This window comes from Cavia porcellus, unplaced genomic scaffold (assembly GCF_034190915.1).
Source record: "Cavia porcellus strain 051 isolate PalLab524CR breed Dunkin Hartley unplaced genomic scaffold, mCavPor4.1 scaffold_6, whole genome shotgun sequence".
Lineage (NCBI taxonomy): Eukaryota > Metazoa > Chordata > Mammalia > Rodentia > Caviidae > Cavia > Cavia porcellus.
The window spans coordinates 30587238-30611887 of NW_026947489.1; the positions used below are offsets into that span (position 1 = coordinate 30587238).

The 24650-nt window shown below is 39.7% G+C and overlaps 1 protein-coding gene across 2 annotated transcripts in view; it reads left to right on the plus strand.

Annotated features, from left to right (window-relative positions):
* The first annotated feature begins 16712 nt into the window (after positions 1-16712).
* Positions 16713-24650, plus strand: part of Fsip1 (fibrous sheath interacting protein 1) — a 222042-nt gene continuing 214104 nt past the window's right edge. For both annotated transcript variants that reach the window (XM_063250299.1, XM_063250300.1), the window contains exons 1-2: positions 16713-16883; positions 23052-23184. In XM_063250299.1, the coding sequence (XP_063106369.1) occupies positions 23053-23184 (132 nt within the window). In that variant the 5' untranslated portion in view covers positions 16713-16883; position 23052. The remainder of the gene's footprint in view (positions 16884-23051; positions 23185-24650) is intronic.

A 24650-nucleotide genomic window follows, 5' to 3' on the forward strand; every position in this document is an offset into this window, starting at 1 on the left:
AGATAATAGTCAACCAGAATGGGCATCATAATGAATCCCACTATCTTCACAGCTGTTGCCTAAACTTTCAAACCTGGTACTATCAAGCAAAACAGAATAGAGGAACATCAGTCAAAACAAGATGGTGAGAGCAATACAGGGCTTTAAATCAAGATAATGGAAAGTCAAAGTGGGTTACTATAATATATCCTGCTATTTTTTATTTATTTTTCCCTTAATTAAAAGGATAATAATAAAAAGTAAATAATAAAATGGAGATTGAGATAAAAGAGGGCATAACAGCAAAACAGCGCAGATCAAAACATAACCATTTAAGCAAAATAGTGTTTCACCACAAGATAATCCCAACATAAAAGTAGTTACCATATTGTCTCTTTCCTTGAAATCTTTGAGTATAACTTCGTATACTGTAGCATCAAACATATCAAAACAATGTAAAACCATTTAAGAGAATGACAGCATTACAGGGTATTTAGAATCAACTAACAGAAAATGAACAATAGTTTCTGTATAATCTCCTTTTCTATAAAAGTTTTTGCTTATACTATCATACATAATAAAATCCAATAAATACAACCTGTTTAGACCAATGGAGACAGAAGAACAAAAGCTTGATGAGACTTCAAAACAAGATGATACTAAATCAGTATTACTTATTAAGACATCATTTTCTCCAAAATAGCTATTCCTATCATCCAATCTTCTCTGCCTCATTTCTGTTGAGCTCTTTTTCTGTCATTAGTTGTCAATTTGTCTTCTTCATTTTGTTTTCTGCTCCATTCATGGTGGCCTCTCTGCCACTATTTCTGGATTCTTCATATTTTTCTTTTTTAGAATATCCTGCAGTATTCTCTGTAGAGTTGAATTGGTGGTTGCATATTCCCCTAGTTCCTCTTTATCCTGGAAGCACCTTGTTTTTCCATCAATTTCCAGGGATAGTTGTGCAGGATATATCAATCTTGGCTGGAGATCATCATCTTTCAAAGCTTGAATTATTTCCCCCCATGCTCTTCGTGATTTGATGGTTTGTGCCAAGAAATCTGCTGTAATTCTGATGGGTGTTCCCTTGTAAGTAATCTGTTTCTTGTCTCTGATGGCTTTTAATATTCTGTTCTTGTATTGGATTTCTGGAATTTTAATTATTATATTCCTGGGTGTAGCTCTGTTTGGGTTGTAGGTGGCTGGGGTCCTGTATGCTTCATACAACTGAGTATCTTTACCTTTTGCTAAATTAGGAAAATTCTCCTGGATTATTTCTATGAGTAGCTTTTGTAGTTCATTTGTTTGTGTCCCTACTTCTTCTTTTATGTTCTTAATTCTTAAGTTATAGATCCTCTTATCATCTTCTAGTCTTTGTATTATTGCTGTTTGTTTCTTTGTTATTTTTAAGAAGTTTTTCATTTCATGCTCCCATATTACAACTCTGCCCTCCAGTTCAGATAATCTGTCCTTAGTTTCTTTCAAGCTGTTATGCCAGTTTTCAATAGAGTTTTTAGTTTCCTGGTAATCTCTTTGAACTTGCTTCACATATTCTATGCTTTCTCTATTTTCTCCATCCAACAATTCTCCCCTGTTTTTCTGTTCTTCTTGGGTGGTGCTTAGCATTTCTCTAACTATTCTGCTTATGTCTAGCTTCAGGTCATTAATAACTTCATTCCTGAACTTGTCTATGAGGCTCTGGAGATAGCGCTTTATGTCTATTGGTGCTGTGTCTGCTATTGTCTCTTTCTCAGGATTGGGGGCCGAGGACCCTTTCTTGTTGCTGCCTCTTCCCATATTCTTTGTTCCTTATATATGCAAGTGTATATAGGAGGCCCAGCTTCCTTCCCTGTCAGCTACAGTCTGATTGAATTGTGCTGGCTAGGTGTTCCCGCCCACCACAGCGCACCAGGAAGTTTTAGACCAGGCAGCCTATGTGGGGCCTGCCCCTCCAGGTCAATCTACCTTCAGGCACTGGGACCTGGGTTGTGCTAGCCTACTGGGTCTCAGCCAGCAGCATCACATAGGCTAGGCACTGCTCACCAATCCCGCTTGAGAGGGGATATGTGACTGAAGTCACTGCAGTGCCCTGTTCCCGCAAGTCTGCCCGGTCCCAGAATTTCTTCTGTTGGAGTCTCCTAGACCGTGGAAGAGTCCCAGTTTCTCTCACTCACCGCAGGTCAATGAACAGCTCCCTACCCATCCTGCTTTCAACTCCGTTCACTGATTCCCGTTCTCAGAGCTTTCGCTTGTCTCTCTACCTGCTGAGCGGATGTAGACGCAGCAGCTGCGGCGGGAAACCCAAATCCCGTCTTCCAATGGCGCGGGCTCCAGCTTCCACACTGAGGCTTTTCTGTTCCTGTTATAGCACCAGGATTGCATTCCCAGTTGGTTTCTCTCAGCCCAGTTCGTTCTTGGGTCAGCAGGGCATATCTCCTCTTGCTTAGGATTCCTCACTCTGCACCCTTCCTGGATTCTAAGCTGGGTCTTTCAGAGAGTCTCCGTAGCTGCTGCTATCTGTCCACCACGTTCTTCCAGAAGTCCCCAATTTAACTAATGCTAAAGCAATTGTTCTGCATTCGAGGATAGCTGACCAAAGTCGTCTTCTAAATGATGACTCATTTTTAGTCTGATAGACACACTGCATGTTCAGATAAAAATATTACTTGGACTTTCAACTAAGAATGAAGAAATAAGGTGAGATGTTAATAATTTTAGGATAATACTTAGATATTATGGCAACATGACCGTTGATGGATGAATAAACTTCTGTAATTGTTTACTTATTATTTCTTTAACTTTGAGATGTTAAGGTTGAGCAAAGTAATTCCTACACATTGCTGCTTAAGATCTTTAATGTTTCCTCTCTGCCAGAATCTCTGAGCAGCCATGAGTGCCATGGATCAAGCAGCTTCCTCTGCCATGCTATGCTCTTTCACTATATCTTTGCTGTTTTGTAATCATCTGACTGTGGACTGAAACCAAAGCCCAAAATAAGTCTCTGCTCCTGTAAGTTGTAGGTGTTGGGTACTTTGTTTTAGGAAAGGGAAAGTGATTAAGACAGAAACTGGTACCCAAAACAATGGGACCATTGCTGTGACTGTACTTAACCACGTGGTTGAGAAGCCTTTGGGAGGAGTTTGGAGATGTTGGCTAATAAAGCCTTGTAATGCTGTAAGCAGAGATTGATAGGAGATTCTGGTTGGAGCTCAGAAGATCAGAACCCTGATAGCAATATGGGGTGTAAAGATCAAGATGGGGTGGTCTCGGTTGGGAACAAGGACTTCTTGATATTTGGACTAGAGGCCATGTGTATTATACTCTATCAGACAATTTGTCTTCATTTTTGCTCATGTCCTGAGATTTTTGTGGAAGACTGAGAGTGTGGATGGTGGACTAATTAATCTGTCAGAGGAAGTTTCAAAGAAGCCTAACATTTGGGCTGTGGTGCAGGCACTGCTAACTGCTTTTAGTTAGATCCTCAGTGAAAATAATGAGCAAAAAAAAGCAAACATGAAAAGTTTACAGTTTCATCAGAAAGGAAGTGCCTACAAAGTTGGGGCCATAGAGATACTGGTTGTTAAGATTAGCATTAAAAAGAAGCCAAGTCTGTAATCTTGCACTTAGGGGACTGAGGCAGGACAATTGCTGTGAGTTTGAGGACAACCTGCACTACAAAATGAGACCCTGTCTCAAAAGTCAGTAACAAGAGCACAAACAAACAAACAAAGGAAAAAAACCCAAGCATTTTGCAGGGTGTTGGGAAAGATGATTTGAAGACATCTCAGGAATCAGCAAGACCCCACCCTTTACTGACTCAAGGGTACAAAATTATAAAGCTGTCATTTGAGAAGACAGCTTATGGGTCCCTTGCAGAGAAAGCCTACTTAAAGAATTATTTTCCTAGGTTTCATTTCACAGGGCTGGACTAATTGGGCACTCAGAGGCCTCTGCATCCATGATCCAAGGAGGCCTTACTGGTGCTCAAGCTGGTAGTAGAACTTGGCATTGTTGGCATGGCTGATTTTAGAAGCATGCAGAATGTAAATGTTACAGAATCATGGAGATTTCCAGCCACATTTCAAAGGAAGGCCTGAATGGGCAGGTAATGTGTCCCTGAGAGGGTAGTATTTCAAGCTGTGATTCTGAAGCCAAAAGTACAATGTAGACCCAGGAAGATGGAGATGGTAGGACTGTGGGTCATCTGCAGAAGAAAGATACAGGGAGTGATAGAGCCAGAAGAACAGCAGGCAAGCCTTTGAGGCTGTTCCCGGGTGCTGGATACAGAGCTACAAGATTTAATGTTTGCCCTGCGGGATTTCAGTCCTGTTTTGGTCCCATTCCTTTCTATTTTCTTATTTCTTCCTTTTGAAATGGGAATGTTTACCTTGTGCTATTTTATGTTGGAAGCACTTAACCTTTTTTAAATCTTTACAGAGGCTCAAAACTAAGAATTTGCTTAAGTATCAGGAGAATTGAACTTTTCAGTTGTTAAGACTTGAACATTCTTAGAGATAGACTATATATGCATTTTGCATAATAAGATGGACATGAATCTTTGGGAACCCTGGGATAGCACGTTATGGTTAAGATTTAAAATATCCTCCAAAAGTCTCATGTTTTATATGTATGACCTGGTTGAAGCAGGAGGAGGGTCACAAGTTTGATTTGGTAGGGTGTGTTCTTGTCCCTGGCTCCTTTCTTCTCTCTCTGTGGATTGATAAGATTTCTCCATCAGGCCCTTTCACTGTGCCATTCCTGCCTTGGAGCCTGCCAATCATGGACTGAAACCATGAGCCAAAATAAACTTCTCCTTAAAAAAAATCTTTCATGTTTTCTTTGAAGACATTTCTAATATGCTATGTTAATTGCTTTAACTTTTAAAATTTTGTGTTAAATACAAAACGTGGCATAGTAATAAAAGCTTGTATAAAGAGACTCAAATTTAGCCCTCCTGGAAAGCAAGGCCATGTGCCGGCTGCTGCCAGAGGGGGACAGCCACACTCAAGCCACTCTCAGCCAGTCAGCTCCATTCCCGGACTGCGTGGGGAGAGATCCAGGCCTCACCAGGAAGGGATCCTGGCCAGGAAATCATTTTCATTGTTTCATTGGGTTGGGTTTTTTTGTTTTGTTTGATTATGTTAAACCTGATGGCAGGAGAAGCTATTTGAAAGATAACGAGATATGTGGTAGCCATTTTGAATTGGCTTGTTTTGCATTCATTGTTTTGGCTTTATTGTTTCTATTCCATTTTGTTCTGTTTGATTTTTACTATGTCTGAAATTATCTGCAGCTATTTTGAAGACAACAAAGGCATTATGGTAACTTCATTTTGTAAGGTTTTGAAGTGCTGTATCACTTTATAATGGTTTATTTTTTATTGGTTTTATTGTGTTTTATTTTCCTTGGTTTTATCCTCCTTAAAAAAACTTTTAAAAAGAGACTCAAATTTATAAAGACACAATTGCAACCCTTGTGGGAGGAAGTAAGCTGCACTTACCGCAGAAGTTATAATTTGTAACCTGTGATAAGTTTGCCAGTGGAGTGAAGCAGGAAGCATAACTCCCAGTGCATTGGCAGTGTTCAGAGACTGTGGGTTCATCCCAGAGCTGACAGTTGCATTGAAATAAATAAATTTCTCTTCTACCATTATTTACAAGCAGTATCCCATCCACTCCATGGCAGGTGCAAAATGCCAGAGTACAGCACTGTAATCTCAGTGGACATCCAGAGTGAACTGCTACCAGCCTTGGAAAGCTTCTGGCGACTGTAATTATTTTTTTATTTTTTGTACGGGGGTCAAACTTGCGATTTGTCACTTGCCAAGGAAGTGCTTGTGCCGCTCAGCTAAACCCCTGGTCCTCGTAATTCTTTATAGGTACAGAAATGCCACAGTCAGTTGAACACTGGGGCCAGCACTACAAGAAGAAGGCTAAGCTAATAATGATAGAATTTGCTCAGAAAAGAAGACAAAGTTGCCTTTTCTGGTGAGAATGACTCAGTGGCAGAGCTGAGCTCTTGAGGGCAGAACTGTGTAATGATCTACAAATCCCAAATTGCAAGGATATTCATTGATTACTGTCTATTTCTTGCTTAATGAATTTTAAGTGTGTAAAATGCATTAATTTTAAATGTACCTTAAAATATGTGTTTATGTCAGTCTATAAGAGTAAAACTATGACATGCATCAAGATACAGAACAATAATCTTACACACAAATGCCACACAATCTCTTAAATGTGAAATATCTTTTAATATCTTCTTTTCTGCCTAATAAAAAATAATCTTATGCAAATTTTAATGCTTTCTTGGTGTTTTCCTTTTGTTACTGTCTCTCGGTTTTCATTTCTGTTTAATTGCAGAAACTTGTAACATGTGTATCCTATTTTTGTCCAGAACTCAATGACAAATGGTAAATACTGGGTTTTCCAATTCCGTATATCAAACATATCTATGTCTCTACAATTAGTGCTTTGGAAATTTTCTTCTTACAGTATCAGTATTGACTTAATGCACTTGCTAGTATTTTTTTTAAAAGGAAAATAAAACTGTACCATTTGCTCAGATGAACATTCAGAGTGTCTTCACTGTACTCGACCACAGTGACAAAGTGCTTTTTTATCTCACATTCATTTGGTGTAATAACATGTACTTTTATCAACAATACTATATGACAAAATAAAAACATTTTATTTGGTCAATACATTAAGTGTGTGGCATGGACTTTTTTTTTTGAGACAGGGTCTCACTATGTAGTGCAGGTTGGCCTTGAGTTTGTTTATGTAGCCCACACTGGCCTCGAACTCATGAGGATCTTCCTGCCTCAGCCTTCTGAGGGCTGGGATTACAAGTATGTGCCACTCTACCTGGGTTGGCATGCACATCTTTCAGATACATTTGACAGTTTGAAACTACATAAACTGAAAATTTTAGATTTGGCTTACAAATCTTTTTTTTTCATTTGGTATTATTACTCTACTCAGTAGTACTGTCTACTCTAAATAAAAGCTACAATTTTATGTATCTTCATGTTTTTCAACTAGTTTTAATGATTACCATCAGATCTTTCATACATTGTCTCTCTACTCTTCATTTTTAATGTTTTTGTTACCTGCAGTAAATCATTCAGCAAAATTTTCAGAGAAGGTTCTTGGTCGACATACTACCTTGGTATGTGAGAATGTCTTCCAGTTGCCTTCGTACAGGCATAATAACTTTGTGGATACATAATTCTTGGTTCAAAATTATTTTCCTTTAAAATTCGATACATGCTGTTCCTTGCCTCTGGCATTTAGAATGGCAAGAGAAAAGTCTGAGATGAGTTTGACACTTGCCCTTTACTGGTAACCTGCTTTCTCTGTTTGGATACTCACAACTTTTTTTATCCTTGAAATTTAAAAAACACACCAAGATATATGTAGCATTGCTTTCTCTTCATTAATTTTTAGAGGTGCCCTGTGAGACATTTCCATTTGCAGGCTTACTTCATTCTTCAAAGTTTTCTTCAGTCAGCTCCTTGATTGTTGTTTCAGCTGCACTGGCTTTGTCCTCTCTCTCCGGTATTCCTATTAGGCATAAATTGTGTCTCCTGGATGGGCTCTCTACAAGTCTCTCCTCTTTTTGTATCTTGGTTTCTTTGATCTTTTCCTTTACATTCTGTAAGAATTTCTCATTTTGCATTTACTTCAGCAGTTTTATTTTGTGATCAATCCCAATTACACAGCTCCTTTAAGTATAATTTCCAGGAAATATTCCATTTTCTGTGACATGTGCTTTATCATTAATCATGTCTTTATTTTTAAATCTAAATTTATCTTTTAAATTTTTTGTTTTAATATATAATACAAGTCGATATTAAAAAAAATATAAAAATACTTCTTAACTTCTATGAAAAAATTTCATAACAAAATAATTAGAGAATATCAGTGGTTAATAACTATATATCATGATCTTAAAAGAATAGCTAAAATGTTATTAAAAGTACATGTCATGGACAAAAGAATCCTCTCACAAAAAAAAATAGACAAGCAGATAAAACTTTCTTAATATCTTCTATTAGAAGTCTAACATTTTCTAGCTCTTCTAAGGAAACTAGTACATCCATTTCAAGGGGAGGGATTATCTGAATTATTATTTAACTCTGTTGCTTTCTTCTGCACCATGGTATTGCACTTTTTTGATGGCTTTTCTTAGCAAGAGGGTTCAAAAATTACTGTTTTCAAGCACCAAAGTTGAAGAACCTGTTTTATTAACTTTAAAATCAAGGCTGTACATTTCCAAGCTGTGAACTAGTTTCAATGCTCTGTGTGTGTATTTGTGTGTGTGTGCGTGTATTTGGGTGTGTGCATGCGCATGGTATCTCCCTCACACTGACATTCTGAGCCACTAACCAAGGTCACATGACAGTGGGGTATGTGACAATGAGTGAACGAACTCCTTTTACTTAAAAAAAAAAAAAAAGATTCAAAAAGACCAGTGAACACTGAGAAGGAGCAAACTGTTTCTCCCCTTGATTTTTTAAAATGGGGGCATCCATGGAACAATAGGTAATCTTATATAGGATTCCACAGCAGACAGGAAAAGCAGAGAAAAAAAAATTAGAATCAAAAAGTCTTCACTTTTGAGCTTAATACAGCATTTATAAAGGAAGCCCTGGATGTCAGAGTCCCTGTGATGCCTGGCAGCATCATTATTGTTAGTGTCTGTGTCAGTTTCTTTTCTGTCGCTGGGACGCAATACATAACACCCATGACTTAGAGGACGAGAGGTTCACTTTAGGTCAGTGTGTAGCTGGCTCCAAGACACAAATGGCATGGTAGAAGGGCCTGGTACAGAGGAACGTGGATCATGAGGGGGTCAGGAAGCAGAGAAACGTCAAGCGAGGGAGCCAGACATGCCCCAGCGACCCACCTCTTCCAACCAGGCCCCAACTCTCACCTGTACACTCAGCAGTGGACTCAGTGGATGAATCCTTTCTGTGGTCCAATTCCTTCCAAAAGCCTAGCCTCTGACCATAGGAACTTTTGGAGACATCCATCATATGAAACACAAACTCAAGGTCACTGGTGTTCACAGTAAACTCATGGTTCAACTACTCCATAATCACAAAGGTGCTTGTTAAAACAGGGCTTGGGTCTGAGTTCTGGAATCTGGGAAATGGGTCACAATGATGGCAAACCTTTTAGAGATTTCAGTGACGCTGGGGTAACTAATCACTAGAAGATCTTGTACAACAATATCTGAGAGCCCATCTGATTTTTTAAACAATTTTTCAATGCTAAAAATGATACTACAAAAAAGATGCTAAAAACATACTATGTAAAAAGTGCATTTTACTTTGAACAAAAGCAAGAGTACCGGTACCACAGCCTGAGTTTTGTTTTGTGGGTTTTATCTACTCCCATGTGGAGGAACCTCCCACAGGAAGTCAGCTCTGTGGCCGAGCAGACAGATGCAGTTGATATAAAAATGGTAACTGGAATAAAATGCAGGCTTCTCTCATGCTGTCAGTTTTAGATAAATGTGTGAGATGCATCAGTTTCTTAAAGTTACCAAAGTCACTTGATAGTAGAAATTTTAATATATATATTAGGATTTTAAAAAAATTCTGTGCAGTTTGAATGACTATTTAAAGAGGCACCCTAGCACACCGTAGCACAGTTCAAACATACACAATATTTTTGTTTAATTGTTTCTTAAATCACACTTCAAATACAGGGAAAGTGAGAGGTTTTTGTAAGAGCAGCGGCAGTTTTTTTCTTTAACAGAGGACAATCAGCACCATCTAGTGGATCCAAATAACCTACCTTTTTTTTTTTTTTTTTTTTTTTAATTCAGAAAGTTGAGAAAGTTGAGGTGATGGAGAGAACAGGCTTTGAAACCTTGATTGGGGTGCCACCGCCGGTTAGTCCTCCAATGACCTTGGAAACACTAATTTTCTAATGCTCTGTTTCTTGTAAATCTTTATAATCTTGCTAATCTATGAGATTTTTCTCTTTTTCTTTTCTTCTTCTTCTTCTTCTTCTTCTTCTTCTTCTTCTTCTTCTTCTTCTTCTTCTTCTTCTTCTTCTTCTTCTTCTTCTTCTTCTTCCTCTCCTCCTCCTCCTCCTCCTCCTCCTCCTCTTCCTCCTCCTCCTCTTCCTCCTCCTCCTCCTCTTCCTCCTCCTCCTCTTTCTTCTTCTCCTCCTCCTCCTTCTCCTTCTCTTTCTCCTCCTCCTTCTCCTCTTCCTTCTTCTTCTTTTTGGAGACAGGGTCTCACCTTGCAGTTCAGGCTGGCCTTGAACTCTATGTATCTCAGATCGGCCTTGAATTCACAGCAATTCTCCTGCCTCAGCCTCCTGAGGGCTAAGATTACAGGTGTGTGCCACTATGCCCAGCTCCATGAGACATTTTGAAAGGAAGCAAGAACACATGCTCTAAACATCCATTAAATAGATTGTTTAAAATGCTAAGCCCAGAATCATACGAGTACAAACTGCCCAGGGCACACATTATTAATTATCCTTTGAAAGAAGTGGCTTTAATTCAGTTTGTGGACTATATGATGTGAGATTTACCAAGACCATCCCATTGAACTTTGTTACATTTAGTAAAAACTTATAGTGAGAAAAGGGAAATTGGGGCACTGAGGCTGGCAGTTGGAGGCCAGATGGAATACGCTGTGGACCGTTTCTCATTCATTCAAATTTGACTTCACTCGGGAAGATTCAAGAATAGTGAGAGATTGAAAACAAAAACAAAAATGCGTTCCTAAGCCAACACTGCCGTATGTTGCCAACCTGGAATAAGACCAGGGAAATTTAAGCTGAAAAAAATCTTGACTCTAGGAGTTTTTATGAATTACTTGGAAAGGCATAACACTACAGATTATGTTTTCAGAGGAAGGCAGAACTCTAGAAAACACAGCATGAAAAATAGTGCTTCCTGACTTATACCTGAATGTTGCTTTGAGAGTTGACATGTAAGCATTTCCAGGAATTAGAAACAAAAATTTGCACTCAGGGTGCACAAAGCCTCTCAGTGGTTTCCAAAATAGATACACCAGGAGGTAACATGAGAAAAATAGATTGCAGACAATTCAAGATGAGATGTTTTATGCAAAAGGTAGTCAGCGGGGACTTAGTTTGGGGAAGTTAGGAAGAGTGGAGAGAAACAATGTTCCAATTGAACTTGGGTTTTACTTTCACTTGCTTTGTATGTATCAGATGCTGTGTATATTTAAAAGACAACAAAAGTAAAAATACCAGCAATCTTGCCACAGCTCTGCCTTTTCTTAGTTTTCTTTCTCTGGTTATATCACCAAGAAATGTTTTGTTTTCTTAATGGGCATCATTTGTCACCAAAAACAAAAAACTGGAAAGAATGGCATTTGTTCCTGGAAAGTAAGTACCATTATAGACAGTGGGGAGATTGCATCTGTAGCTATTCGAAGAGGCCGGGCTGCTGGATGGGGAACACTGGGGTTACCTGACACCAATTTAGCACCTTTTTTTTTTTTTTTTTTCTGAGATAGGGTCTCAATGTAAGTTCAAGCTGGCCTCGAACTCACTATGTAGCCCAAGCTGGCCTCAAACTTGCAGCAATCCTCCTGCCTCAGCCTTCCAAGTGCTACAACTACAGGCATGTACCACTTTGCCTAGCAAAATACGTATATAGCTGCACATTAAAGTCTGAGAAGGCAGAGCTTCAGACTCACTTGATTCCAGGTGCAGCCCTGGGATAAATATTTTATGAAATCTCTCCAAGTAATTCTAACGTGTAGGAGAGTTAAAAACTGCAACACTGTACCAACCTCACTTTTCAAAGAAGAAAATTATGGCCCACAATGTTCATGGATTTACCCAAAATCTCCCAGCTGGTTAGTGTTGGAATCCAACTACTAGTACCTGTCTTCCTTATTTAAAAAAAAGTGCTAGGCCAGGCGTGCAGCTCAGCTGCACGGTGCCTGCCTGGCAAACGCAAACTTGTGAGTTTGATTCCCAGTACAAAAAAACAAAAACCAAAACCAAAAATCAAAAAGTGCTATAGTTTGGAGAAATGTCCTCTGAAGGTCTGCAAGTTAAAGCCACTGGTCCATTGGGAGGCGGAAGGATCTTTGGGCGTGGCGTCTGGTAGAAAGAGATTAGGACTTTGTGGATGAATATGAGGCCCTGGCTGTCCTCAGCGCTGTCAGGGCGGGTGAGGTGAACAAGTCTCCTCTACCATGTGCTGCTCCCACCCCCTTGAACATGTCACAGGCCCAAAGCTACAGGGCCCAGTTACAATGGACTAAAATCTCTGAAACTGCGAACCCGGACATGTTTCCCCATTGTAAGTTCATTATCTCTGGTGTTCTGTCCAGGAGTGGGAGCTAACGTAGAGGCTCCAGGGGACAGAGGGTGAGGAGCGCATGTGGTTATTTTATACAGCAAATGCCTCCTGGAGAAAAACTGTCACCTGAGAAAGGGAGGGACAGCTGCATGCAGCTCCACACAGAAGCAGTGAGGGGTGTGTGTGCTGATTTGTAATGCAAAAACAAACAAACAAAACAGAAACAATAACAACAGGGAGGAGTAGGGATCCCAACAGCTACTAATCTTTGGGATATAGAAACAGGAAACCAAAACTGCTTTGCATTCTTAAAGTCTTGTTCTATTTCTCTTCTGCCTCTTCCTCCCCTCCCCCTCTTCCTCCTGCCCTTTCTTCTCTTACTCTTCTTTCCCTCTTTCCCTTCTCCTTCTTCAGTACCAGGGATTAAATGAAGGCTTTGTGCTTAAGCATGGAGAGCCACTTCAAGATTGCTCCAAAGCTCGGGTGTGTGAGGACACCCGAGGACGTGACTTTATTTGGTGCAGGCGCACAGCAGGACACACTTATGTAACCATGATGAAGCACAGGCGACTACGCATGCGCCACACGGTTACGTCAGTATACAAAAATGTAAATACGTGATAACAACATATATAAGGGCTCGGCAGCAAAGATGCTGGCTTGCTTGCCGATTTGCTGATGTCTGTCTATGTGCTTTCTTTTGAGGAACTCACCCATAAAAATACTCCTTTAGCCCCTAGACCATAACACTAAGTGGCACCTCTACCACTAAGCTAGCCCCTTATTCTTTTCTGGGTACTGGTGTGGAAACTAAGGTCTCATACATGCTAGAGAAGTGCTCTACCATTGAGTGACTCATATTTTAATTTAATTTAATTTAATTTAATTTTGATACAAGATCTCACTAAACTGTCCAAGCTGACCTCAGACTTCTCCTGCCTCAGCCTCTCAGGTAGCTGGGATTTCAGGCATGTGCTATCATGCTCAGCTGCCCTTTATTCTTCAAATACTGCCAACCTCTGTCATATTCTTTGTTATTATGTCTATCTGAAATATTTGTTTAACAAAAAGAACTGTTAATTTTAGAGGTGTTCATTGAAAGAATTTTTTGAGATAGAGTCTTGCTGTATAGTTCAAGTTGGCTTTGAACTTGTGGTAATCCTCCTGCCTCAGTCTCCCAAGTGCATGTGATTACCATGCTTAGCTAGAAGTGTTATAAGGATACAAATAGAACACATGTTCAAATAATGGAGAACAGGAGAACAGTGTTGGGTAGTATTTAAATAATATAACTGTTACCTAGCAGAAGGTGGATACAGAGCATCTTTGGGAAAGAACAGTTTGGATACACCGAACCAGGCCATCCTGGAATAGTGTCACAATAAGGAGTGGTGGCTTCTTCTTCTTCTTCTTCTTCTTCTTCTTCTTCTTCTTCTTCTTCTTCTTCTCCTTCTCCTTCTTCTTCTTTTTAAATAGGGGCTTTCCACAAAGAACAGTTTTGGGAAGCTATTTATTGGCTGGGAAGAATCCCTAAATTGAAATTAGGTTACTCCCACCTAAGAGTGCTAAAGGCCTGCCATATTGCCCTCAGCTGTTTATTTAACTCTTCTGGAACATTCTGTGCTCTGACCTTTAGCAGATGTGAGTACAGCTCTCCAGCTATCTTATGGATCCTCTTTACAAAGCCTTTTCTTTTCTTTTTTCTTTCATTTTTTCCTTGGTGGTGCTGGGTATTGAACCCATGCTAGGCGAGCTACTCTCTGCCACTGAGCTGCTCTCCTACTTCCCTAGCCCACGTTCATATACAGCACAACTTAGTATCATAAATTGGAAACTGTCAATGTAAGGATTTATATTGAATCCCAAATTCATTTCTTGAAACATTGCTCATTGAATATGTATTATACATATGCATATCAATTTATTAGTATTTACTTGGAAGGAAGATTTACTGCAGCAGACAAGGTCAGAATAGATATATAACATGCTATAAGCAATGACGGTCAGATCCTCAACCATGCCTCTCCCAGAGCTCCTGGAAAATGCTGACCTCAACCTCTGACTCGGTGTGAGCATTTCTGCTCTTGCTTTACACTCAACCTCAGTGAATTTCCTCATTAGCAACTCTATGTTGGCTGTTAAGGCTTAATTCTTCTCTGAGAACTAAAATACTTCCTCCCATTTTCTTGATTTCTCAATTTTTACAAAACTTGAATTTAGAAAACATCACAGTTCCTGAAAAATTCTGAAAAGAAATTCCTGTACACTAACAGTGAGGTTGGAGCAAAGTTTCCCATTCAGAGTGTAGTAGGACTAGAGAGACAGAGACTTGATCGTTTGGGACCCTAAATGAAATGGAGTGCCAGGGGGACCTCTGAATAGAAGAGTGATGTGGTTTGGCTTGGATATTGAGGGTAGAATTCAGGCTTCTGTGTTAAAAGTAGAGTAGGGCAGTATAGGGGATTTATAAGGTATGCTCCAATGCTCCAGAGTCAGACGTGGGTGAATATAGCAGGGATGTCTGCTCACTGGAGAGCCAAACAATGCAGTTGAAGGCGGAAGACCTGAAGCTCACTGCGGGGTCCTGTGGGAGCCTGTTTTGGGAAGGTGAAAGGTCTGCAAGAATCTGGGCTGGAAAGATGAATTCTGCACTGCAGCGCTGGAGACAGACACCTAAAAGGGACGGTGAGGACTGAAGCTCCCCCAAAGAAGCACACCTGACTTCTGTTTTCCTTCCCTTTTAAATCCGTGGTTGGTGCCATTCACTCCCAGGGTGAGGTCTTCTGTTTTTAATAAGTCTATCATACAGTCACACTCAAAACTATGCTAAGCCAATCAATCCAGTGTTTTTTACACAAATTGACTAACTCAAGTTAACTATTACAGCCAGAGAAAGGTCCTTGTACAACAAAACTACAGTTAGGTTATTGTAAAAATCTAGGTGAAAGATGATGGCAGTGAGAACCTGAATGGAAGCAATAAAAGTGTGAGAAGTGTTTGGATTCTGCATTATCTTTTGAATACAGGGCCAGCAGGATATTTAGCAATTGTAGAGTGTGAGAGGAAGAGGAACTGAGGATGAAGTTATAATATTTGGTCTGAGCCTGGAAGGATGGAGTCATTTGCTGAGCCTGGAAGGATGGAGTCATTTGCTGAGAAGGGGCACTGTGGAAGAGGAGTTTTGATTACTGATGTGTTAAGTTTGAGATTCTTCTTATACATCTGTTATGGCTTGTGTCTAGACGTCCCCTCAAAGCCTCATGCAGTCACGAGTGGGTAGAGGCGAACTTTTCAGTGGTTGTTGATTCTAGAGTTTGTGATTGATTCATGATCCAGTGCTGGGATGAAGTGTGTGAGGTCTACACTCACCCTAGAGCTTGTAGCCTGGATACAATATAAGGAACAGAAAAAGTCTTGTTCCCTGCCCCCTTGTTGTTTTGCTATTTTCTGCCCACCATGACTATTCTCTTCTGCTATTTTGGAGAAAATTATGGGCTGAAACCTCCACAAACTGTAAGCTAAATAAATCTTCCTTCTTTTAACTTTGGGTGTAAGGTACTTTGTCTCAGCAACAAGAAAACTAAGACAACATCTAAGTGGAACTATCAAGTACGCATAAAGGAATCTGGGTTTGGGGCAGAAGTCTGGACTAGGGACAGAAAAATAGAATTCAGCAGCATACAGATGGCACTTATACTCACAAAGTTTTTACAGCCAGCATTGCTATAGATTATAGCCCTATTCTTTGGGCAATTTCATGGACCTATGTCTATTTACTCTGCTGAGAGAGACTGAAGAAATACACATCCTACCTACCTAATTAACGACAGGTGGATCATTATTAACTGTGTAGTGCTGTTCAGATTCAAATGCATCAGACATCTGATTGTACTAGGGATGAGGAAAATCAGCTATGAGCTCCAGGGGAAACCATGGACTGACAATTAGGGAAACTACGAAAAAAGGTGCAAATAGCAGTTATTAATCCTTTTAGACTACAAGCCAATCTGTGCAAAACTAGTTTTTTGTTGTTGTTATTTACACATTGCCTAAAATTTACCAAGAGCCATGCATGCATGATCTCTTCGACCTGTACGCCAGTCTTGCAAGGAGGAAATAATGATAAGCCTCATCTTGCAATGGACAAAACTGAGCTCAGTAAAGGGAGCTGGCATCAGAGTGATAGGACACAATCACACAGACATCCAGTCCTCGTACTGAGGCCAATCTAAATCCAAATATTGCCTTTTCCCCAGCAGCCCTCCACCACAAAGGCTGAGGAGACAGCAGGGCGCCCAGTCGCTCACCCCCGCCCCTCTGCACTAGTCTTCCCGGCTGCCTGCCCCCAGATCCCATTTCTAGATGGTATGGCCCTTTCCTCCTATCGCGAGACTGGGCGTGGCGTGTGTCCGGTTGCCAGGGAAACCGCGTTCCTGACTTTGGATCGCTCTCATCTCCCACCTGTTGAGAAGCTGAGGCAGTAGGAAAGGGCTCTACCCTTTGGGGTAAAAGGGTGATATTCAGAGTGGCAGCGGCGCACTTGTGTGCCTTCAGTGCTCTGGCGACAGGTTACTAGCTCCGACTCCGGCTGAAAGGTGAGGGACTGCACAGACAGGAACCCCAGGACCAGCCATCGTGTGGGCGGAGTCTTGTCCGGCTGCGTGGTGGAGGGCGGGCTGTGGGGAGGTGGGCAGAGCCAATGAGAGGACGCGGCGGGCAGAGCCAATGAGAGGACGTAGTGGACTGAGCGGGCAGGTTCAGTCCCAGAGGCCGACTTCCTGCACCTGACTGCAAGTGTCCCCAAGGTTAGGGCTCCACCTTTCCGTGCCTTCCAGCCACTAAGGTCTATAAAAAAGGCTGATAAATGTGTAATCAGGGGCTCACTTTTCTCATAATTAAAGGAATGTCAACAGACTCACAACAGTCTTTTGGACCTCTATCAGGTTGGCAAAGGCGACCAGGCTTTGTGGAGAACAGAATGGTGCCAAGCCAAGGAGTGGACATAGGCCCTGTAATGTCAGCGAACCCCGTGGGTGGTAATGTAATTTGGTGTAATCGATTTGGAGCACAGGTTGGCAGACACCCAAACTAGAAACACAGGTGTTCTTTGATAAAGCAATTCTGATTTATCTTACGGATGTAGAGCTTAACTAAAGGTTGACACAAAGATTCTAATTTAGAGTTGATGTATTGTTTACCAATGTACAGTTCTCTGAATTTTGACACAGTTACACAATTACCACCACAAGACAACACAGTTTTACTACCCCGCGCCCACCCTAGTACTCTGTAGTTAGCACCCTTGGCATTCCTGTCTGGCAGCCATTCGTCAGTATTCTGTCTCTACAGCTTGCCTGTTCTAGAATGTTATACTGATGGAAGTAAACACCATGTCACTTTCCGAATGGGCTTCTTTCTGTTTAACACAATGCAACTGATGCTCATCCAAGTTCTGTGTACTAGTTGCTTGTTCCCTTCCCTGCTGATGTATTTTGGTTAGTAGCAGTTTGCTTATCCACTTCCTAGTGGAGTGACATTTGAATTGTTTTGGGAAATATTTAACTATAACTATTCATGTACAGGTTTTTATTTGAATGCGAGGTACATGTTTAACTTGATAAGAAACTGCCAACTGGCTTCTCCATTTTGTATTCTCACTGAGAGCATAGGAGTTCTGGTTATTCCCCAACTTGCAGGGCTGGGTACTGTCAATTTTAAAAAATTAATTTTTGCCATTTAAGTGGGAGTATAGTGGTTTCTCATTGTGGTTTTAAAATCCAGAGGGCTGCTGAGGCTGAACATCTTTCCATGTGTTAATTTGGCGTCCCTCCATCTTCCTGGGCAATATATGTATCCAAATCTCTGCTTTTCTTATTATCGATTCTTGCTGCTTGTTTATATATTCTGAATACAAGTTCTTTGTCAGAGATGTGTTTTGTAGCTGTTTTCTCCTGCTTTTTGGATTTTGTTTTCTTTTTACTAACAATGTCTTTTGAAGAATACAAGTTTTAAATTTTGATACATCCCAGTTGATAAATACTTTCTGAATCATGCTTTTGATGTTACATCTTAGAAGTCTTTGCTTAATCCACAGTCACATATTTTCTAAACATATTGTACTTTTAAGAGTTACTTCAGGCCTGATACTGATTTTCAGTAAATTTAAAAATTGCTTTTAATAGCAAATTCAACATGAGTTAATTACAAATGCTATGTCTATGCACTGCTATGTTATACTTCTGTTTGAAAGAATGAAGCATGTTAATATAGAAAAAAATGTTAATATAGAAAAAATGTTAATATAGAAAAAATGTTAATATAGAAAATGTTAATATAAAATGTTAATATAGAAAAATATCTTTAAAATATGTTTCATGTGAAAAAGAATGTTTCAAAACACTAGGCCATTTATGAGTGTTTGTGATGGGAGTTAGGGTAGTATAAAGGATAGAGGGTTTGTATATGCCTAAAAATAACATTGGTTCTTGAGAGGGATTTTTATTTTAAAAACTTTTACCTTATTCTGTATTATTTGATTTTTGTCTTTCCTGGACAAGTATTCTTTTTATATAATAAAAATATGTACAAAGTAAAAAAGACTGTAAGTAATTTTTAGACCTAAGGATCATGAAAATAAATTAAATCTCCATTGTTAGGTTTGCTGTTCTAATTACCCAGCAGAGGAGGACTCACTGTCTTTTGATTCTTTCATTCATCAAAAACAATCAGTTATAATCACCATATATTGCCACTTGGGTGTTAAATCATTTTATGGAGGTTGTGTTTCCTACAGCATATGTGAAAAAGTTTAAATTAATCTTGTTTGAAGTGAATGTCATGAAAAGTTGACATATCTGTAGTGACTTGTTGACATATATCTATATAATTAAATATCATCAAGTAAATGCTATTCTATTTCCAAATATTTTAATATCATAAGGAAATATGCTTCTCATATAATGGCAGGTGACGAAGATGTGAATCCAATTTTGTTGAAAAAGGCATAGAGAAAAAAACAGAAATGTACCAGCAATGAACAGTTTAGAGTGTTAGAATGTTGGGTGGTTTTTAAGTTTTTAAATACTTTTCAATAATATTAGAAGTATTTCTACAACAAATAAATTATTTATGAATTCAAGGTATAAATCATCGAAAAAACAAAAAATACATGTAAGTAAGAGGCAAAAAAAGACACAGGAACATTCAGTTGTGTCACTGATAAAAAACTACCAACAGTTTTGCAAACTGAATTTTCCGTTTTGTATTCTTACTGGCAACATAGAAGTTATGGCTGTTCCTACCACTCTTACTGCCTACTACTCTTTGCTGATGGGTGATCATTTCTCTTACTGTATATTCATTGAATTAGAAAATTGGGCTCTAAGCAAGATTATTGGCAATTTATATTCCTCTCCTCTCCTCTCTTCTCTCCTCCCTTCTCTTTCTTTCCTCTCCATTTCCTTTTTTCTTTTAAAAAATTGTTAGTATGTTTGGAGTATGTAATGATTACATTCATCATGGAGAATTGGTACATGAACATAACATCTTTTAATTCTTCTTTTCTCCCTTCCCTTCCCTTCCCCTCCCTTCGCTTCCCCTCCCTTCCCTTCCCTTCCCTTCCCTTCCCTTCCCTTCCCTTCCCTTCCCTTCCCTTCCCTTCCCTTCCCTTTCCTTCCCTTCCCTTCCCTTCCCTTCTCTTCCCTTTCTCCTTCCTCCATCTCTCAGTCCCCCTTCATTTTGCAAATGTTCTATCTCCTTGGTCCTTTTTATGCTTCTTTTGTTGTTGTTTATTTCCCTTACAGTTCCTTCCTCCTGTCTTCCCTCTCTCCCTCCTTCCTTCCAATATATAGTCTTGCTTACTACCTTAGCCAGTCTTCTGTTAGAATATTCCCTTTACCGATTGATTGGTAAAACTCCTTAAATATCTAAGTTTATTAAACTTTTGTATGTAATTAATGTTGAATACATTTTCCCCAGTTTTGGTGCTTTTTAATTTCATTTAGAAGTCTTTTAGTTATGTTTGAGATTCACAAACATTAAAGTTATATAATCAAATTATTAGTCTCTCTTTGATTTACATTCTTGGAGTCATGCTTAATAAATCTTTAATCCATCATTATGCAAATTATCTTTGTTTTCCTTCTAGTCCTTTGAAGATTCAATGTTTTACATTTATTGACTTTAAAATTAGTTTTTATTTTATTTAAGTATTATAGTAAAGAGTGTCCAATTTTACTATAACATTTTCAATGGAGGGAAAACATAGCAATTACTCTTTTATTCCCCAGAGGCAAACATCTTGCACTCTTAAATATCATGTCTAACTATTATTTGACTTTATCAATTTTGAACATTCTTCTTGATCCCCTGTCTTGATAGATTAAGGTTTTTATATGCCCCCTCCTTTTGCACATGCCTTTCCATAATTAAGGCACAATATGTGTGCAACCATAGGCACACATTGTTCGAGTTCTGACTTACGCAGTGCTTTACTTTTCTTGTGGGATGTCTATGTAACAATTGACATGTCTTCTCAAATACTCAAATATATCTTTTAAGATCTGACTTTAATGTTCTTTATCCATACTTTTCCCCACAAGTCCAAATTAATTCAAAGATAGTCTGTCACTTACGCTCACCTTTCCCGGGAACTGTATTTAATTTAATTCACTGTTTTCAGGGGAGAACATAGTAGAGCAGACCCATTCTGAAAGCAGAGAGAAAAGCTATGTGAATACCACCATGTGAACCCATGCCTTTGTGTGTCTGTCTTTCCTGACATGTATTATGGCGGCTCTGCACCCGCCTCTGTGTTGCTGCTCCCTCTGTATCCTGCAATGCGTCTCCCTCGACAGCATGCTCAGTATGCTTAGGAGACTTTTGGCCCTTTGGTGACTTGTGTTTCTTGGTTGTGACATGAAGGGCTAGGGTGGTCCATCACCCCACGGTAGTAATGCCGGTGAGCCCAAACCCTGGCACAGTGTGAACAATGTTGATATCAATGACTTGTTCAGTTGCCAAGACAGAAAGAGTTGACCTACTTGTTGCTCAAGTGTCAGCCTTGGCACATTGAATGATTGGAGGCCAAATCATATTAACTTTCCGTGTTCCTAGGAGAAGCTTGGGTTGGCAATATTTGGATTCCTCCTACATCCAAAGCCTCTCTGGACTCTGCATTTCTGACTCACAGACAGACAGAAAGAAAGATGATTGTCACACTTTGAAGGGCACAGGCAATTGTCCTTTGTTCTGTTATGAGGGAATGATTTAATAAACAAATGTAGGAATTAGAATTTGGTGGAAAATACCCATTCACATGTAACGCTATGTAGTTAGAAGACCAAAGCTAGACAGTTTTTCTTGTTTCTTCCATTTTATTCAGCATCCACATTACTCCACCATCACTGAAAAAGTCCGGAAAGGGCCTGATGGAGGGCATAGTGTGGAAGGATCAGTGTGCCCGCTATGTCCATGATGCTCCTGCAGCCTGGGTCATCACTGTCGAGGATTTCCTGCTTTAGACAACAGTGTCAGGAATAGAATAACCAGTGTGAAGAGTATCTGATGGTGGAAGTACAACCATGGGTTTTAGAAGAGGAGGGCTGATCCGGGGAGAGCTGTGCCACAGAGATGGTTGCACTTTAAAAACGTTGTGGGAGGGAGGACAGAGAAGAAGGAAAGTAAAAACAGTTAAGACATGTAATGGACATGTACCAGTTCCCCATGATAAGTGTAATCATTATGTTCTGCAAACGTAATAATAAAGAATAAAAAATAAGCAATTAAAAAACAAAAATGTGGCATCAAGGAGAAGTTTGGAAGAGAATTGGAGAGAATCTCAAGCCTAAGCAGAGAGCAGGAAAGGCTGTAAGATGTGATTAAAACATACAATGAACCTTAAGTTTAAAAGTTTATTACAGTAAAGACACATTGTTGTTAATCTCCCTCACACCACTCCCCTGCCCTTGCACATTTATCTGCTACTTTCTGAAGCCATTCTGGAGGACCTTTCTTTGTGCCTTTAGTGGAGTGTTAAAAAAAATGATAAATGCTGTGAATACCATCCAGCAGAAAAAGAGGCTTGTGAACATCACACTGTGGCTTTATCTGTCTTGTTTACTGTATCTAGTACCATGCAACTTCCTCAAAGTGAAAATAAACATGAAAAGTTGGGGTTTTCAATCATTTCAGGATATCAAGGCAGCCATGACAGCACAACCAGACACTCACAAAAGCGGACTCACAGAACAGCTTCAAAAAGTGGCAGGAATGAGTGGATAAGCGTGTTTAGAGCAAGGGGGAGTATTTTGAGGGGAACCAACGGCAATCTGTCTTTTACTGTATTAATTTAAAGAATTTAAACATTCACTGTGTTTTTCAACTGCGCTGCATAGAGTAAGAAAGGTAAAACCAGAAGAAGGTAACAGGAAGGCTTTAGCAAATGGTCAACACGAAGTAGACCTTTGCTGAGAGATGGGGAAGACCCAGATTCCTTCCATGTGTTCTCCTGTAGGCACAGGACATCAGGGAAATGATGATCTTTTCTGTGTTCTCCTTTAGTTCCTTTGCAGGCAGTGAGTATGTTTTGTACTATGAGGACATAAGGTCATGTACTCAAGAAGACTTTGGGTGAAGTTGGGGAGCCCTGAAATGTGACTTTTGTCATAATATGATACTTAAAACAAGACTCTGAGTAATTGGATATAAACATTAACCATCATTTAAACATCTGAGTGTCTTGCTTTTTAATGCTTTTGTTTTAGGATGTCAATGGATATAATAAAGGGCAACCTAGATGGAATTTCAAAACCAGCCTCAAGTTCAAGAACACGTCCCGGGAGCAGGAGTTCGAGTGTTTCTTTAGAGGTGCTCTCACCAGAACCAGGGCCCTGCAAGGTAACGTGCTGCTTAGAAATGAATTGACTGCCTCCTCCTAGTTTCTGTGGCTGATAAAACCAGGATGATTATTACTATCCATTTTAAATTTCCTCTTTAGAGAGTGTGTTCAGGGATCATTTACTGGTTTTTTGGATTTTACTCTAGATTGTTTAATTATGAAAGTACTCCTACCTTCTAGCTTCCTCTTACCCCTTTCTTATTTTGGAGTGTGTTTCTTTTTCCTTCATAGGGAAGGTTTTACTCCAATATGTATCCATCAGTACTTACTATGAAAAAGCTGCAGTGTTTAAAACAGTGATCTGAGGCTGTGTGGTATATATTTCATAGGTAGATTATTTGGTCATGACTTCCTTTTCCAGACTAGTTATCTGCTATTTAATCTTAATTTTTAAAAACAGTCCGTTTCCTCATCTGTGATACAGCATAATTTATTCCTTTTCAGGTTGCAGGAAAAAGTTTTAAAACTTACTTTGGAAAAAAGTCCTGCAAATTAATAAATCCATACAAATTTTAAAAAATTTATGGACCAGATTTTACGCTATAGAACTGTTAGAAATTTTGTCTCTTACGATTCAATGCAAGAAATAGCACTCTAGGCATTCCTAGCAGCAAGGGATTGGATACAAGAATTCAGTTTCTCCAAACCAGCAGGTCAGCAAGAGAGGGAGCTGGGATCTCTAGGTCACACCAGTGTGACTGTAACTCAAAGATTATTAGAAAGCTACTCCTGCTCCTGCAGCCATGCCCAAACCTCTGAGGGCCAGAGTTGGCGACTGGGCATGCAGAGATGGCCGCTTTATATTTTTCCAGCTTCCTATCAGGAGTTTAGACGTCACTTTTGCTTTTAATCTTGAGGAGCTTGGTCCTGCTAGGTTTCTATCCTGGGCCAGGCAGAGAGGTATTTGCCCCTGTGAACTGCATTCCTAGCAGTTTATTTCTCACTGTGACTGGTCTTCTGTCCCCAAAATTTGCAAGGGGACTGCACAAACATTACTGTGGTGGAGAGTGAGCCTGTGGGCAGAGGAGCACAGGGAACTTCTAAAGGTGGAGCTGGAGGGCTGAGCAGAGGGATCCCTTCTGGAGAGGGCCAGGGGCTCCTTTGGGAACTCATCTCTGTTTTAGGCAGTGTTCTTACTGCCACGTAATGACCTCAGAATCCTATGACCCTTGTTTTCTCCTGATCCAACTATGGTTGTCTTTTTTTTTTTCTCTCTCAGGAACACACAGCCATGCCTGTTTTTTCCAAAATGGAAAATTTGCTAAAATCTAAAGGGAAATGCAGATGAAACAGAAACACTGAATAGTGTAAAAATAACGAAAGTACATGATTCTGATTAGTAGATGCTCATTAGAAGGATATCAGAACTCAATTCACCACCTTTTAGCTTTTCAGGAGTCATATGGACAGGCTAGCTCTAGAACTTGGACTGTTTATATCAGTATAAACTCAGAGTGGGGTCCAC